This window comes from Apteryx mantelli, chromosome 1 (assembly GCF_036417845.1).
Source record: "Apteryx mantelli isolate bAptMan1 chromosome 1, bAptMan1.hap1, whole genome shotgun sequence".
NCBI classification, from domain to species: domain Eukaryota; kingdom Metazoa; phylum Chordata; class Aves; order Apterygiformes; family Apterygidae; genus Apteryx; species Apteryx mantelli.
In genome coordinates this window covers 132,335,809-132,351,464 of record NC_089978.1, presented here as the reverse complement: position 1 = coordinate 132,351,464, position 15,656 = coordinate 132,335,809, and the positions used below count along the sequence as shown (strand labels likewise).

General features: G+C 39.3%; 1 protein-coding gene across 2 annotated transcripts in view; it reads left to right on the top strand.

Moving 5' to 3' along the window:
* The window catches only part of GSK3B (glycogen synthase kinase 3 beta), a 156,572-nt gene that overhangs the window by 50,444 nt on the left and 90,472 nt on the right, over window positions 1-15,656 (top strand). For both annotated transcript variants that reach the window (XM_067302234.1, XM_067302233.1), the window contains exon 2: window positions 6,066-6,259. In XM_067302234.1, coding sequence (XP_067158335.1) covers window positions 6,066-6,259 — 194 coding nt within the window. The remainder of the gene's footprint in view (window positions 1-6,065; window positions 6,260-15,656) is intronic.

Below are 15,656 nucleotides of genomic sequence, written 5' to 3'. Positions count from 1 at the left end.
ATCAATGAAGTGCCACAAAATCGCCCTTATTGCGTGCAGGAAGGTGGTTAGAAAACTGTAATTTAGAATTGTTATTTCTGCTGCTGACAGCATGTTTCTTTGCATGCGTTGCTCACATTGAAGATTATTCTAGCAGGTGATGACATCAAACCTCCTCCTTCTTTTCCTTGCCAAAACCAGATGCCTAAGAAGCCAGGTGGTGTGTTCCATAGTGTTGTCTGATGGTCTTCATCAAACGCTAGCAGATAACTTTTTGTGTGCTATTAAGATATTTGTTTCACAAGGTATTCAGATCTTTTGACCTAAATTATCAATGACTGAAAAAAATGCAGTTTTGATAGACTTCCATCCCCTTTTGGTCACTCATTTTTCTATAGATAGTTATGACAGCTGCTGGTTGTAACCTATTTAAATTGGCAGAGGCTAGAGCCAGCAGTGTAAGGTTTCAAGGGAAGTGACTTGTTGACTGTGTTGAATATCCAGCAAATTAAGATGAAAGTGCAGAGAAGCTTTAGAGTTGGCAAGGGGAGAAGTGGTCAGTATTGACTTATATGATGCCACACCTTAATAGGGAGGTGGCACAGAGAATTAAAATGCATCAAAGAGGACATTTGAATTAAGTGGAGACAGACACCTACATGACTTCAGACACTGTAGAAAGCACATTGTAGTCCTGTGAGATTTTCTTTTAAGACTTAAAGCAACGTAATTAATATTTAGTGGAAGGAGCTGTGTGTGTGTGCGCGCTAGCAAAGGAGGAGTATAGCAACTGGAGGAGGGATGCAAGAGGACTTAGGTAAATTCAAAAGAAAGAACAAATGGAGGAGTTTGTAGACAGTACAAAGGCTTATGAGGTTGCATTTGAAGTAGGAGGAAAGCAGCTGTAAACATCCTACTAATTCTTTGTTTCTCCTCTTCAAAACATACATGAGAAGAGGAAGGAGGAAGAGGGTTTATATGTAGTTGAAAGCAGTGAAGAATCATAGACGTCTGACTATGTGTGCATTAGTGTGCATTTATACTGCTTAGTCAGGAACTAAACAGCTGGGAGGGATGTAGGACAGACATAATTTTGGACTTTCTCCAAGACCATTCATTAGCATGTATGAGGGGAGTTTGGATCAATTGTGAAGGAAGTCTTTCATCGTGTCTTCAGGCTGAAGTGAATTTTATTGACCGACAGCTACATTTAGGCACTAACAAAATGTATACGTGCAGTATACTTGCAAAAAGGCTCACTTGGAGCTAGCAGTAGGAATGTGCAGCTGGTGTGACATTTCTGTGAGGAAATACTTGTCCAGCAGTAGAATCTACTGCCTCACCTGGGTAAACATCTACCAGAATCTTTTTTTCGGAAGCATCTCTTCACAACTGTAGGAATCTTTCATTAAGAATAACATTGATCCAATTAATTTTTGTTTAATCATTTGGTGAATTGTACAGCAGAACGCACAATTGAATATATCCAGCTTTTTTTGAGTGCATGAAATGGAATTAATACTCAGCTTGAAATGGTAGGTGATCATAGGCGTTAGATAAAATGCTAACATGAGCCATGCTAAAATTTTACAAACATACTGAAAAATGGAGTTAGAGCTTGCACTGGTGTTTTAATGAACTATAATCTTGTAAATGGCGTATGTTCTTTCTTCCCAGAAAGTGATTAGTATTCTCCACTTTCAAACCACTAACTTTACCTCATGCTAGTGATTTGTCCCTTATAATAATCATGTGCTGCAAGATGGGAAGTGAGCTGGGAAGATCTGAGCATTTGGGAATTAGGATGTCTGGATTTTGTTTCAGGTGCACATCTGACTTCTGGAATAACCTCTTCTTTAGAAGCACCCGCAAATACCTCTTCACTGATGTTAAACATCAAACCGACATGGGGAAATGCTTTGAGGGAGTTGGATGAAATGTACCAAGTGCAAATACAAGTGCATTATAATGTGATAGCTATTTATTTTCCGTGCTTCTGTCGTGGATGTTAACAAGGCTTTTTGCCTAGATGATGGCTGTGCAGTCACATGAGTTTGCTTTTTTGTTATAGTAAAGCTAGGTCATATTGCAGTCAGCACCAGAAGTCAGCTTCTTCTGGGCAAATAGGAGTGACTGTTCTGATGTGAGCTGTACTTTAAAAGCTGTTTAATATTTTGGTGTTTGGTCCTCCCTTCCTTCCTTAGTTCTTCAATTTAATGTTTTAGTTCTATTGTAGACATTTTACAATCAAAGGTGTTAAAAGCATTGTGAGCTTGACAATGCCCACCTATCCAGTGGGGCCGGTAAGTCTGGTGCTTTGAAACAAAGTAAGGAGTAAAGCAGATGAGATGAAAACTGTTTTGGCTGGTCATTAAGGCCTGCTTGTGGTGTAACCCTTCTTGGTATTTGCTATCGGAGTCTTGACTTGAAGATACTGCAAATTGCTGGAAAAGGGTGTTTCCTTTTCACTAGCTCTCATCGTGCTGACACTAAAACCAGTATTTCTCAGAACTATTTAAGTGCGCTCATTTCTATGTTGTTCAGCTGGCAAGTCAACTCTTGCTGTCCAAACAATAAAAACTGAGATAGCTCTATTAAAGTATTTATGGACTTCTGAACAGTACATGCATGTATGTGGTGCAGTGAGTGGCTGAACAGGGCTGAATAGCCAGCCGCTGGGTGCTGCTGTGATACAAATATGTATTATTTGTATACTTTGAAAGGTAGTGGGATGTTTTATTGTTCAAAATCAAAGCTATGAAAGGTGCAAGGTGAATTTTTACCCCTACAATCCCTCAGTTTCAGCTGTTCTGTAGTGGAATACAGGCTTGTAGTTTGGAGTTTTGGAGTCCTTATGGTGACTTTTGCTGATGGCTTTACAGAAGTGTTGTTTGCTGAAAGCAGGAGAAGGGAGAAACATGTAGGACACTTGTGATCTGTTTCATTCTGGTAGAGAAACAAAGGAATTCTTGATTTAGCTAACTTTGAAGTGTCAGTGCCTCCATTTTTAAGCACTATAGATTTTAACAAGTTTAAGAGCTGTTTTTCCAAGGATTCAAGGAAACAGCGAAAAGCTGACTGGGCTCCCATCTGGGCCTCTCCGAGCTGTGGAGAAATTGGCCACAGAGCTTGCTGCAGTGCCCTACTGGAAGGAGCTGCCTGCGGTGGCCAGAAATTCAGGGTTTGCTTTTGTGGTAGGAGAGGTCCTTCAGTGGCTTCCAGCTCTGAACAGTGTTCTTTGAGCAGGTTTCTTGATACCAAGTGCTTCAAATCTCAGCCAGCATTGCCAGAAATGAGTTTTCTTCTACCTCTAAGACTTCAGTAGTTATACTGGGGGAGTGAGGGGAGTACCTGATTTACAGTAATCTCAATACTCTGGCCTTGTAGTGAAGACACGTACATGTACATGTACACGTAGGGGGGTTACCTTTTAAAAGACAAGGATTGTTGCAGTAAAACAGTTGTCACCTATTTATATATAGTGAGTTGGAAAGCTAATCATAGAATAGCCAGGCAAACAAAGTAGAGAGTGCCATCACAATTATGCTTTCAACTTGTTTACCAAAAAAGGATTTTAATGTTTTTTCTCTTCCTTGCTTCCTTCCACTTACTACTTATCATAACCGGGAGGTAACTCTTCCATGCAGTTTTATTCTGCTTCCCTTTATTCCCCCCCCCCTCTCTCTGAGCAGGAATTAATCTTTTCCTTTCTTTCTTTTGTTTTTCCTTTTTTCTCTTAAAATCTGTAAATCTGCTTCTCTCCTTCTTGTGAATGTTTTGGGGAAGGGATATATCTGCTGTGTATTGCTTGCCAAGTAACTGGCACCATTTGCAGTAATGTGCTTTATTTTTAAAATTGTTTGTTTCATGGAGTAGTTGGATGCATGAAAGCAAACAGTTTTAAGGACCAAAAAGCTAACTTAAGAGATGAGTAATAGTTAATGTGGATTTTTCAAGAGCAAATCATGTCAAACCAACCTACTTTTCTTCTGACCTTATGGGTCCAGGAGTAGTAGTAGATGTGTGTATCTTGACTTTACAGTGTTCAAACTAATGTTCTCATGAGTAGCCGAGAAAAGTGATGGACTATTTAAAAGCCCTGGAAGAGGATGCACGGTTCACTGGTGATTTTGTTTAAGCATAACTGAGTGGTTCAAGATAAAGTTAGGATGGTATATTTAATGGGGTTATGCAAAGTCTTTCAGCAGTCTCACAGGCTTCACTATTTTTCACTAATTTCTTAGGAATACTCTGTATTCCAGCATGAAATGCATTTCCTTTTGTGGTGACTCCAAGTGTTTTGAAGGATATGACAAGCTGGCAAAATAGTGTTAAGTAATGTTGGCTGCAGTTCAGTTGGGGCAAATGTAGAATAATAGGTTTTGATGAGAATAATCAGGTGTGTAAGTAGAAAGTGGAAAATGATTGGCCAGGCAGCAGTTTTGCAGAAAAGCTTATGGGTTCACAAACTGAACATGTCAGCCAGATTATAGTGTTGCAAAACTAGCAAACATTGTGCTGGGATGTGCAAACAAGTATGGTGTAAGTTAGACAAAAGAAGTCACCAGGTCTCTGGGCAGAGCAGAAGTAAGCTTCATCTGCAGTGTCTCATTTTTGGGTACCATACCTGAGAGATCTTAGCTGTGAGGGGACAGGTCCCCAAAGAGAAATAGCATCTCCAGTGTGGTAGCTTCCTTTGCAACAGCCCTTTGTGTATTCAAGGGGTGGGGGAGAAGAGACTAAACTATTTTCTATGCCTTCTGGAAGTAAAACAAGGAGTGATTTGCCTGAACCGCAGTGAAGGTGATTTGAGTTATGTATTAGAAAAATCTTTGTGAGTGCATGAGTAGTGGCGTGCCGGAAGGGACTCCCAGGGGAAAATGCGGAAGGAAGCTTTCTTAATAAACAGAGGTGACAGACATTTCTTGAGTGCAGGTTATGTGCAGTTGGAGAGTGGTTGCTGTGGAACAGTGAGTTACTTCTAGTTTTTTTTGCAGCCCTTTTTGATTCTCTAACCTGAACCATCAGAACTGAAGGACTGTAAATGCCCAGCATGTGCTTGCAAAATGTCTAAAACCTTGAATTGTCGTCTTATGAACAGTCAGACTTCGAACAAGCAGAAGCACCACTGGTGATAACAGTGGTGCTTACAGTAGGCAATGGTGGCTTTGTCTTTCTACGGGGAGGTGGTTGCATCAGTACAAGCGAATGTGTGGCTGGCTACTGGCAGTTGAAGTCGGTCCACAGTCGCTGTGTCTGCACCAAAGTATGTGCACTGTGTGGCGTCCGTCAGTGTCCTGGATCCCAAGTGCATGCTCCTATCTGCTCTCATTCACGTCAAGATGTGAGCTAAGTGTGTGCCGTCGTCCTCATGCTCCCCTCTCGCTGCCAGCGCCTCCCTTTGCAAGGAAGCTCAGGTGTGGAAGAAGAGCAGAAACGGACTGTACTCCAGCAGGCTCTGCAACTGAATCAGCTGGGAGCAGGATGGTGCTGTGTGACACCAAGCCTGTGTTTCCCAGCAGGTCCCCGCAGCCAGCCTCGACAAAGCTTTCACTTCCTCCCACGTGCACGTTGAAGCTTTACGTGTGGGTGGGTTTGTAGCAAGCTTTGTCAGTGCTGCTGTTTTGTATTGCCGGACATATGCCTGTAAAGGAAAGAGTGCTGCTCTGCAGGCTCTGCTGGCAGTTTGATTGCTTCAGTTAGAGGAGAATATGGGGAAATGGTTTGATGCTTGCTTTTGGTAATATAAGCAACACTGTATTTAATGCTGCTTATGTTAATCAGATGTAAAAATTAGTACTCGTCTTGGCCATGCATTGCATTTTGTATGCTGAGCTGTTGCATCTGGAAAAGGGAATATTTTTGTTACAATGATCTAAATGAAAAATTGTCTCTACTAAATATATTTCAGTAAAAAATAGGCTCAGTGTTTTATTTGTGTTTTGAGGCTTTTTTTCTTCCTCTATTATATTGAAATGTACATGCTGATTTAAATTTTTGCTTTACTCTCTCCTGTTTTAGTCTTGTTGGTTGGTGGTCTTGCTTATGGATGTATTTTGATTATCTCCATATCTTTTGGTTCCCAGGAGACAAAGATGGCAGCAAAGTGACTACAGTAGTGGCAACTCCTGGACAAGGTCCAGACCGACCACAAGAAGTTAGCTACACAGACACCAAGGTGATTGGAAATGGATCTTTTGGTGTTGTGTATCAAGCCAAACTCTGTGATTCAGGAGAGCTTGTGGCCATTAAGAAAGTCCTGCAGGATAAAAGATTTAAGGTGAGACTGTGCATAACTTCAGAATATTCTTCATGAATGTTTTCTCATTTTCAATTTCTTTGATGGCAGACTTTTTTCTTATTGGAGCACATAAATGCAAGCAAAACTTTCAAGACCAAAGATTAAACAGATGGTTTGTGATAAATGGAGTTAGTTTAACTTGAAAATCAGTGAGTCACTGCTGTTATGTTTATTTGGGTTACTGCAAAAGAGGAAGCTAAAAGTCTTGGTTTGATGTTGTGGTGCTGGTCCTGGTCCCAGACTAGATTCCTGAGACAATGAAATGGGAAAACAAAGGAAAAGCTTTCCTTAAACTTCCTTTCTTCTTCCATAGATTCTTCCCCAGTCATTATTAATTAAGCCACTGGAAGGTACAGAGCCTTTGGGCTTTTTTCTTGGTTGTTGTACCTACAAAGTAGAAGGCTGGTTTTGAGTAAATCAGAAAGGCTCCAGGCAAAGCAAGAAGGTAACAAATACTGAGCCCAGGGCAGTTTGGACTGAAGGAGAGTTGCTTCCCTTGGTGACTTGATTTATAAATGTGATCTATTCTGGCAGTTTTACTAGACTAGTGAATCTTTTCTTCTAAATAACAAGTAGCCTTTCAAAAAAAAAAATTACACTTATATCTGGGTGATATTCAAAACAAATAAAAGTTAAGGACCATCAGCAAACTAATCACTGCCGTTACCTCTTGTGCTAGGTGAACATAAAATGTTTTATTGCTTTCCTTTGTAGTCAAGTGGCCTGCAGATAAACTTGTGCAAGCTGTGAATGGCAAAAAAACTTTTGGTTTTAGCATCTGAAATCAAAAGCATGGGTTTTAGCATCTGGAGGTCAGAGCTTCTGCACAGAAGTGTAAAGACAGTAGGTAGAGAAGGTGCCACCAGTAATTTTGTTGGCACGGTCCTGACACGGAAACTTCAGAGCTTAAAAATAGAAAATCTAAACATATTTAAAGAAAGTTGGCAATTTGAAACTCTCATTTGCAATTTGTTACCTATCGTTAGTTGCAGAAATACATCTGAAGGCTAGTGGATGACATTTTTACCATCTTCTCAGTTTTCTCATATTTTTTCAGTAATACTTCATGCACAGTTAACTTCACTGATGATAGTTGTAATTTGTATCCTGTTCTGGTACCAAGATCATTCTTTTAAAGTGTTTTGAAGAAACTTGCGTATACCTTTTCCTTAGGCCTTGAAATTGTTGCTGCCATCACCATAGGCATCAGCATATCAGAGACATTAAATAAAGAATGGAAGTGGGAAGGTATTTTTAAGTTAACCTAACACGTGCAGCTTTTTTTAACTTGTACTTCAGAAAGGCATGTTAACTTTTTGTATTGTTATTACATCTATTAATTCCTGGATTGTGTACATGTTAAAGGTAGTAATTGGTATTGGAGAAGCATGCAGTATAGTTCAAGAACAGATTATATTATAAGAATGGAAGAGATAGAGAAATGGTTGAAGCTCTAAACTGCTCATGCTTAAAGGAGCTATTTGATCTCTTCTCATTGTATAGTTTTAGGTGGAAGACCAGTTCATTTCTCTTACCAGTGTCCTGCTGCTTTGATGTCAGTTAGTGCTTTAGACCAAAATCTTTGATTTTACAGCTTCTGTAGTCTCATGACTTTGAGGTTGCGCACGATGTGGAAATGAAAATTTGGCCCAGCATCTTAGTTTCTGCTCATTGCATACTATCAACACTAATAGTCTGTGGTGTCTTAAAAGTTATTCGTGAATCAATAATGGACACCTAGCATAAAATGACTCGCTTTGATTATCTTTCTTTCAGTAATTGATTCAGTGATACTTTGACTAAATATCATTTTAATTTGGAGCATTTCTTTAAGCGATTAGAAAAAACATGGTATCTTTGAACAGTAGTCCTCTTTCCACTATTTAAAAAAAAGTCATAAAATCTAAACACAGGGTGTTTCCTCCGTGGACTCTGAACTAATTACTCATGCATGATGGATATAAACTCAGAATGTCGCCGATGCGGAGGCTTTAATACATCTAGATGGAAGTAATAATAGATGCATGTGTAGATTTACAGGTAAATAGGATTAATTAAAAATATATATTTAAAAAAAAAATCTTAATTTGCTTGGGTCATATCTGCAGTAGCAGCCAAGTTATGCATTTTCTCATGTTCTTATGCCAAACTTGTATCCCAGCTGTATGATCTCATCCACCTTTGTCCTCAGCTCCCTGGTTTTTCCCAGCCTTCATCAGTGTAGTGCTCCCTTTCTCAGCCTTTCTTTTTCATATTCTGATCTGGAAGTGCATGTTCTCCTGGCTGAAGGTGTAAATTCCTGTATGGAGCTAGTTACCCTTGAGGTTAGATGAAAGCCTCTGCTTGGGCAGATTTGGAAACTGGAGACCCGTATCTTGCTATCTAGAGTAGCTTACAATTATTTCAGAGTATGCTACTCTTTGGGAACATCTGATAAAGGTTGTAAGTGGAGGATCAAATGTTTTATCCATTAAACAGGGACTTCTGAATGTGTGTTGGCCATACAATTAGACTGTAGCTTAGAAATGGACCATCTCTCCTGTTCAAAGAGCTCTGTTGGAATGTGTCACTGGGTTGGGCTGTTGCCACCCCAGCGTGGCAGCCTGAGTGACTAGAGTTCCTGCAGGAATCGGCCACTTGCTTCCTGCCCATGAAAATAATGAGGAAAACCCTATCACAGACAGTGGGAAGTGACAGTAATGTGTGGGTGTGGGTTGTGGGTTTTGTTGTTGTTTTTTTGTTTTTTTTGATCAATGTTGTCAACTTCTGAGGGAATAGAGGGAATAACACTTTAGAAACATGTCTGCGCTAGTCCCAGTAGTGGAAATGCATCAGAGAGAGAGTAATGTATGGAAGTGTGGACCATCAGTGAAATTTTCAGCTGTGTGCTTCAAGCTGGTGCCTGCTTACCTTTTATACCCGACAGGTTTATCTTGGTACATGCTGCATAATTCCTTTGTGTTCTAACTCTTATTTAAAAAAAAAAAAAAGTTTCGAGAAGCCAGCAGGAAGTCCCTGAAACTTAAGGGACGTGATTCAGAAGCTCTAGCAAGTCCCAAGAGAATATAATCTCTTGGCGCTCCTTCTGCATGTCATGGATGGGGAGGGAGTTTATTGTGAAGACAGGAAAATGCACCCCAGGTGACAATTTTTACATCTTTTAAAGATGATTTTAAAATTCGTATGTGTGTAGTTCAGTGTAACCTGCTAGAGCAATGGTATTGTTACCCTAGGCATAGGGACAAATGGCTGGGGAGAATAGCTTGAATAGAGTTTTAAGCTTAATTTTGGTTTGCAGTTCTTCTGACCTCATTAAGCTAAATGTTGGAACTGGTCTCCATATTAAGCATGAGAACTTAAGTAATGTTGTTTTGGACAATCTACATGTTACTTATGCAAGTGGTTCACACATCACGTGCTGGTCATTGCTCATCTGTGAGACCATTGAAATTGTCTATAATCAGTATGGGGAATCAGATTTTCTTCAGTCTCTTCAGTTACAAGTTTGAGGATGAGTGATAGACACTTCTGTTCGACAAATGGCATACAACAGGGAGTTACAACCTTTTGGGGCCAAAACTATTCAAATGGCAAAATTTCCTAGGTACTGTCATGGCTGTCATAGATCAATACTGTATTTCTGCTTCTGTACCACAGATGCATAAGAATAGGTCCTCCTGCAAAACATTCTTGATGCATATTGTTGCCCTTAAATTATTTATCTCTTTGGGTATTTTCATCCATGCTTCTATGCAGACCCTTAACTGACACGGTCTACTTGTAAAGTTTTGGAGGAAAAAAAAAACACACGTAGCATAATTTTTTTCTTGCATTACTTTTGTTGGCATATTCCTTGGAATATTCTTTAGATAAAAAATCAGTCTTGTTGCTCTCTAATCTGCAAAATGTAATAATAAGTAAGCAGGTAAATTAGCACAAATAGGAACATTCTTAGTCTAATTTTTGTATTACTTCTGTGATTCTTGGCCCATTCTTAAGAAATCCTGTTGGAATGAATACATGAACTGCTAGAAGTACTTCCTAGTTGAGAGAGTGTAAATACTTATGAACAGTTCATATCTGGATTACAATACTTAATGTTTCCCCTTTTTTGCTAGGTTGTCACCATCTGAATGATGAAGAGAGTTCTTAATAATTCTGCACCTTTTCAGACAATCTAGATTGGACATTACTGGTCTTGTTAATAGCTCATACGGCCTGCAAGTGCGCAGCAAAAGAAAGCCAACTTCCATAATGTGAACCACTCATACTATACAGTCTCTCACATCATTCAGTGACTGCTTAGGTTCATCACTAAAATTGTGTGTACCCATGGCTTAATTGAAAGAAACTGCAGAATTATTCAAATAGGCAGGTCTTCTAGAGTCTGAGCGAATGGCAAACTATGTCCCTGACACACCATAAACATGAAGCCAGACATTGATACAGCTGAGGCCATTGAAGAGTAGGCAGTGCTGTTTCCTATTTTTCACTAGGAATAAATGTGGTCTGCATTTGCATGTGTTTTTTTTAACTAAATAAAATTTCAGTGTTAATCTGAACCTTACAACCCAATAAAGCAGCAGGATAGAAAACAAATTTGTGTTGAGGTTTTGGTTTCTCTTTCTCTGCTGGGTGTGCTTTTGCGAGCCTTTTGAAATGCTTCTGAAAGAAAAACAGCTTTACTTCAGTTCTTGCTTCAAATATATCAAGCTGCTAAGTATAAAAAGATCATTTTTCAAAGTACTATGTATCCGCTGTTTGTGTTAACTTAATTACAGCAATTTTGATCATAGCAGCTCACATGAAAAATGTAAAACCATAGGGAAAAATTCTCCGTTAAGAAAAGACTGGGTGTTTAGGATTATAAGCTCTGTTAGCTCTTCAAGAGACTTCATATTTTTAAATGTTTTAAACAATTAGAAAAGTTGACCCAGTTTCTTTTTTTAATATGTTCTGTGTCTCTGCTTGTGGTTGTAGGTGTCATTCTGTGCACGTGCACATGCAAAACAGGGACCTGCTGACTAATGCGATTTGTGTCTTTTGCTGTCAGAATCTCAGTGGTTAACAGACACCATTATAGTCTGACTTCAAAGCAGGTTTAATTGGTTTCACTCCTGGCAGACCCTCCCTGGCTTATTTTGTTTGTCCATTATTCTGGACTGCTCAAGATATGGCAAATAGCAGCATTATATTGGAAAAAATGCTGCATTTCCAGAGGGTTTCAGTCTGTGCTGAAGTCACCATTAGGTAGTTCATCTGTTTTGGCAAGGGATATACCTTGTAATCTGATAAAAATAGGAGAATTAAACCAAGTCTCTTCTACAGCCGTTGAACCTGGACTGTAGATAGTCCTGCCTACAGATGGTATGCAAGAGTTTGGCACCTGGCCTCCTGACACTTGTTGGGAACCCAGCTGGAAAGCCATAAGGGAAAAGGGATCTTTGTCTCTTCAGTGCGGGTTGGGTCTCCCAGCTTCAGACAGGCTGCAAGAAGCATTTCACCTCTTTAATATTTTAGGAAACATCTTCCAGACCCCTATTCCTACACTTTGTAGCTTTACCCTGAGATGATTAAACGTATAACTGAAGAGAAGCCATCCTTATTGTTGAATCTTCAGGTCCCACTTAAAAGACTTATTTTGCCTGTATGTATCTGAGCTGTAGACCCTTTCAAATATACAGTGCCCAAGTGAAGTACTTCACCTGTTTCTAGAGAGGGAGTTGGACATTATCACAAAGATTTAGAATGAACACTGTTATCATCTTAAGCCAGTGCTTTAAGTCTTAAATTAGATTGAAATGCAATGTGAAGGTTGTACCTACTCTGCTGTATTCTAGATCATCTTTTATGGTGACCTCTCATCATCTACACAGGTTTCCACTGAATTAAGGACTGTGCTTCTGCATTTATTTAGTATTTGTGTGTGAGCTAGCTGAGATTTCTCATATATCCATCTGAGAATTGTTGAATATTCTCAAGGCCAACCATATCTGATTTTCAAGGACTTTACGACTGAGTTGGAAGCACCCATGGGACTAACATTAAAGCACCTTTCTTCCCAGTCTTTGAGGATTTGCACATCTCAGCTACTTTTGAGGTCTGAGAAATAACGAATCACTGTTTGTAAGACCACTATGGAAGTGGCACTTTTAAAAGGATGCGTTAATGTTATTGTTAAACAGCAAGAAAGAGCATCCTGAGCTCCAGTTCTGTCTTCTAACTACTTTAATTTGATGGCTTGTGCTTGTATCACAAGTGGGGAAGGATGGCTGAAAATATTTTCCTTAACATAAACTAATATTACAGACTGTAAAACTAGCAGAAGGAACTAGCTTGTCTCAAAGACTTTTCAAAACTATCCCTCTAACCCTTCCTATCCCCAACTGAAGGGTTGCAGCCCCTCTTATAGACTGGGCCTATCAGGTCTGACTTGCAGAATCAGAGAGATCTCAGCAAGTGTTTGGGATATTTTTCCATATTTTCAAGAGCTGGAAGGCTTGTTTTCAGTTCCAGATGGTTTCTTAAAGTATAGGCTTTAACTCTTGTATGTAGGCCAAATCTGTAGCTTGAATTGAGCTTGGCTTAGCCAGATTACCGGAGAGATTTACCAAGATAATAGTGTTTCTTGTAGCAGTACTTGATCTGTGCGTTTCTTGAAGGCTAGCTGATCTGAGCCGATTCTGTCATTTGGCTGTAACTGTGGTTTCAGGTGCCTGTCCCTGACATACCAATGAGGTCAGAGAGGTATCTGAATTCTCATTTACAACCTTATGTTTCGCTCTATTTTCTACTTCTTGCAAACACTAAGTATTACTGGCAAAACTAAAAATCTGTTTGTACCTTTGCTTTTGGCAGATTTTGGAGCGGTCAGCATACTGCTCGTTGTATCAGCTGAAACCTCCTTGACCCTACAGGTGTAGCCTAGAAGAGATCCAAGAGGTCTAAAAATAGCATCTTCTTCAGTTTGTGCTATGTTCAAGTTTATATAATAAAATTATTTGCAGTTATATTGTGACTGTTTCTGCAGATATTTTCAAATCTGCCAAGTGAAATGGATGCATAATGGATGTTAACATGAAACAGGTCTTCAGTTTGGCAAGTAGAGATGGAGTTTGTATTAATGGCATTGAGTTCAGTTTTCTGAAATCTGGGGAGTTTGGCTGGAAACCGTTGCACTGCAAATGCAGCATTATCCAGCTGCGATCGTCCTGGGGGAAGCGGTGGAAGTACTCTTCACCTGCACATGTGTCTGTGCATGCATGCTGAGGTGAGTTTCCACATGTTTCTGTGTGGAAAGCCACATGTTAATAGGGAAATATCTGCTGTAAGAATGTGTTGCCTGAAAAGGGAGGAGTCAAAAGAACCCTTGAGGATTTTCCTCTCCACTCTGTGGATGCTCGAATGAGGTTTCCGTATCATGCTGCCATTCAAGCACCGCAGTTATTTTGGATTTTGAGCTTTTCTATTTTCACAAGTTTTTGTGTGGTACCGCTCCCTAGACTATGATTAAAGAGATGATTTTAAAACAAGATAGCCATTTGTGGTCAGCTTTCTCTCCCCTCCTCTGCTTTTGGTGCGTGACTTGAGACTGAAAGTAAACCTGTTGGTCCTATGTGTGTCTGACAACTGAAAAAAAAAACCTTAAGAAAAATTGGCTTTTTATAAAAAGCCTTTTGCCCCACCAGTCTGGATCGTTTATATAACTGTTGTAGTAATGATTGTTTTTTTTTCCTGTTGTATCTCACATGTACCAAAGGAAATGAGTTCGTATGGTGGTTGTTCATGAAATATATTAATACACCTATTCCTAGAATTAAGCTTGAGACTTCTCTGGGACACAGAGGTTAAGCAAGAATAACACGGTAGGGATGCTATTCTTAAATTGTGACATTCAGAGTGAAGGTTACAGTTTAAAAGGATTCCAGATATGTTAAGGTGTGGAAAATGTATAGTTTAAAGCACATAAATAGCTGCAACTCTGCCCCATACTGACAGCATACTATAGCTATGTGAGCATAGTTGGAGATTTTTCAGAATTTCTGATCCTTGGTTACATGAAGTTTAGTTTTAAAAAGACACTTTCCTTTCCTTCACCCTTTCTGAGTTTCCTATTTAAGAATGTATAAGAAAAATGAAAGTTCTGCAAGAAATAGGGCAAACCTCCTCTTTATTTCTCGCATTTGTAAATCCCAAAGTTTTGCTTTCTGATTGCACCTTCTGTGTAGAAGCAGCGATATCCATGGCACACGTTCTTGATCCTGTGTTACCAACATGAGAGGTGACTTTAAAATTCTTAGTTTTTTTGGAGTGCTGGTGCCCAAAAGCTTTTGTGAAAAGCATGTGTTTTGTTTTCTATTTTTATAGAAAGATCTGTGATAGCCTTTCAGGAATGTTATTGCAAATAGTATGTATCTTTGCTTTCCTGAGAATATATCCTCACATTGGATATATATCTCTGATATTGGTTCATTACAGGCTGCTGGAGGGGGATTTGCTTCCGTCTCTTTGATTTAAGAATAAAGTGTTTAATGGCTACCACTGTATCCTCTTAGCATGGAAATGAAGTAGTTTTTGGATGTGCACTGCCTGGCAGCAGTGGAGAACTGGGAGCTGCTCCTTGCGTTCTGAGCGCTGTCTGAGCATCGTTATTTAGAAAAAAAGAGGAAAAAAAGCTTCATGTCACACTAAAATTCCTGAAGTAATTTTGAAGCTTAGTGATTAAGTGACATATGGCTGCATGAGTTCATATACAAATTTGAAGCTGGATTTTATTTTTTTTTTCCATCTCGTAGTTCCAGCTAACACAAAGTGGCAGAAAGCTATGTCTGATGCTCTTCAGAGCTGGATAATGTTGCTGTTGTGTAGAACTGGGGTATGAAAGTGGCTGTTGGGTGGAAATGACATCCCAATGGGCAGCTTTTACCTGTCTCCCAATTGGGGACAAAACTATTTAGCAGTATGTAAATAGAAAACTAGCTGATCCTTGTTTAGATAAAAAATGATGCTTTTGAGACTGCTTAGATGTTTGGCACATCCAATCACTTCAAGGCTTTTTGTTACCATTGTGTATTCTCTTTTAGAAGTCCCGCAGGATGAGATTATCTGGCTACAGAAGATGTAGCATGAACACTTTTTACATCTAGTGATGTTATTTACCTGTGGCTCTCACTTGCTTTCTTTCATTCTTACTTGGTTAAATTACCTTTGGTTCAACTCGCTTTTCTTAGAGTATGGAACATGGTGTTTAACAATTTGCCTTCAATTTTTGTCTGTGAACACAGATTTTTATCTTCAAAATACTCAGCTGCTAAATTGGGCTGTAGCAAATCTTGTGTCCCTTTCAAAGTCAATATTTGTTATTTATTCAAATATT